We start from the raw sequence: 2,446 nt of genomic DNA, 5'->3' as shown, positions 1-2,446 counted from the left end.
ACCTAGGTACTGTCAGGGCCCTCATACTCTGCTCCTGACTGGCTAGTAGTCCTTACCTAGGTACTATCAGGGCCCTCAAAACTCTGCTTCTGACTAGCTGGATAAATGGCAAGGCTAAATCTACACATGTTAATCTCTAACATGGGATGATATCTGCCAAATGGTTTCCGTGCCGGTTGTGTTACCGAGAGATTTCTTACCAGCAAGAATGTCCGCCTCGTCCATGTAGTGTGTGCTGAGGACGATGACTCTGCCGGCTCGCCGGCTCTGCAGCAGCGACCACACCTGGTGCCTGGAGCAGGGGTCCATGCCCGCTGTGGGCTCGTCCAATAGCAGGATCTGACAGGAACAAACATGATGCAGTATAGGGTTGGTTACTGAGATCCGGTGCTAGTACGGCACCGGCGCCTTAACAACCAAAACCCGGACCAAAAAACAGATTTCGGTGCCAATTAAACGCCTGCGCTGCTCTCTGACGCTCTGAAAAGGACGTTAGACGCAACAGAAACATCGCTGCACGTGACCAGTGGTGGAAGAAGTATTCAGATCATTTAGTTAAGTAAAAGTACTAATACCACACTGTAAGAATACTCTGTTGCAAGTAAAAGTCCTGTAGTCCTTATAATGTTAAGTTAAAGCAGCAAAGCAGAGAAAGGGGAGGTAACCATTCCCCTTATGACATCATAAGGTTCAGACTGGCACATCAAAGGCAGATCAGGATACCCAGGGCTCGGTTTACACCTATCACCATTTCTAGCCAATGGGCGACCATAGGCAGGCTGGGGGTAAATTAATGGTAAATTAATGGTAAAAAACCTCATAAAGTGACATTTTCATGTCATTGGACCTTTAAACATATAGAGTTAGAAACCGGTATCGGAAAAAAATCCAAACAATACCAAACCCTAATCCTGCTGCTCAGTATGGACCCAAGCTGTTACTATACTGCTAGGACTGGTGGGAGAATTACTGATAACTCGAGGCACAGTGAGACCAGGAAACACACAAAAAAAAGATTTAAGTAAATGATTATTGGTTTAAAGCACTTGCTCCAGGTACCTTAGGATCGCCGAGAATGGCGATGCCCACGGAGAGTTTCCTCTTCTGGCCTCCGCTCAGATTCTTGGCCTGAGCAGTCATGATCTTCTCCAAGTCCAGATCCTTCAGCACTTTGGTAACCTATTACGGGGGGGGGGGGGGGGGGGGGGGGGGGGGGGGATTGTGTGAGTCAATCTCACACTACCTTTTTGAATAAGCCATCTAAGATCATGCGTGTAAAATATTGAAAAAGTTGAAACAAAACTAACAATAACACAGAGAAGTGTTTAGATCATCACATCTAGAGCTGCGATGATTAATCGATTCGTTGTCAACTTTTAAATGAATTCCAAACTATTTTGGGATTTTTTATGAACAAAAAGTAAAACTTTTCTGCTGTGCGCTTGTTAAATGTGAATATATTTTCTAGTCTCTTCTCTCCTCTGTGCATCTTGGGCTTTTTGGGAAACACAGACCAAAAACTAATCCATTAATAGAGTAAATAACCATCAATTCAACAATTGAAATGACCGCCCTAATTACCTCAGCATCGATGTTCGAGGGCGGGATCCCTTTGATGGCTGCGAATATCCTGAGGTGCTCCTCCACAGTCAGCACGTCAAAGATGATGTTGAACTGGGGGCATATTCCCACCAGCTGCTTCATTTCGGACCCGTCTGCGATCTCCGACACGGGGGAGCCGTAGATGGTGGCCGAGCCGTCGGTGGGCTGGCAGATGCCACACAGGATGTTCATGAGAGTGGACTTTCCCGCCCCGCTGTGTCCCAGCAGAGCCGTGATCTGGCCCTCGTAGATGTCAAACGTCAAACCTGGGGAGGGCATGTAAAGAAAGAGAGGGACGGCACCGTGGAATCACAAATTGCGGAGTCATGTACAGACACACAGACACTCAGTTGGGTTGAGCAGCGTATTGTTGCAGCATCGGCGTTCTAATGGAGGCATGAGCAACAGAATAGAAGGCAATAAAACTAATTAGATCCACCGTGGAAACCATGGTTCTGCTTAATAAAAATGAGAACGTGCAAGCAATCCATGCAGATTGTTTTTTTATGACTAACCTTAAAAAGGAAAATCTATTCTTTCTGCTTACAGCCTGATCTCATGAACTTCTGTCGACTTCTCCTTTCACTAAACCAACTCCATTCTTCTTCTCCTGAACTCAACCGTAGCGTAGTAACATCAGAAATAGTCTGATAAATAAAATGTATAAAAATACAAACTTAAGACATGAAACTTAAAGTCATTTTACGGAAGAGGATTAGGGCCGCTGGTGAAAAATGTACGTGAGTTCTGACTTTTTTCTCAGAATTCAGGGACGTTGTAGAGCGTCCTCTGGTGGACAGACTATGCAACGCCATCACTAACAGGGACGTTGTAGAGCGTCCTC

General features: G+C 45.6%; 1 protein-coding gene across 1 annotated transcript in view; it reads right to left on the bottom strand.

Moving 5' to 3' along the window:
* Positions 1 to 2,446, bottom strand: part of abca5 (ATP-binding cassette, sub-family A (ABC1), member 5) — a 32,665-nt gene that overhangs the window by 17,874 nt on the left and 12,345 nt on the right. The window contains exons 12-14 of the mRNA XM_034860753.1: positions 1,582 to 1,868; positions 1,060 to 1,179; positions 201 to 339 (exon numbers count right to left, since the gene is read on the bottom strand). Of these exons, the coding sequence (XP_034716644.1) occupies positions 201 to 339; positions 1,060 to 1,179; positions 1,582 to 1,868 (546 nt within the window). The remainder of the gene's footprint in view (positions 1 to 200; positions 340 to 1,059; positions 1,180 to 1,581; positions 1,869 to 2,446) is intronic.

Source organism: Etheostoma cragini, chromosome 21, assembly GCF_013103735.1.
Source record: "Etheostoma cragini isolate CJK2018 chromosome 21, CSU_Ecrag_1.0, whole genome shotgun sequence".
NCBI classification, from domain to species: domain Eukaryota; kingdom Metazoa; phylum Chordata; class Actinopteri; order Perciformes; family Percidae; genus Etheostoma; species Etheostoma cragini.
The sequence above is the reverse complement of the archived record's forward strand: the minus strand, read 5'-3'. Positions and strand labels throughout refer to the sequence as shown.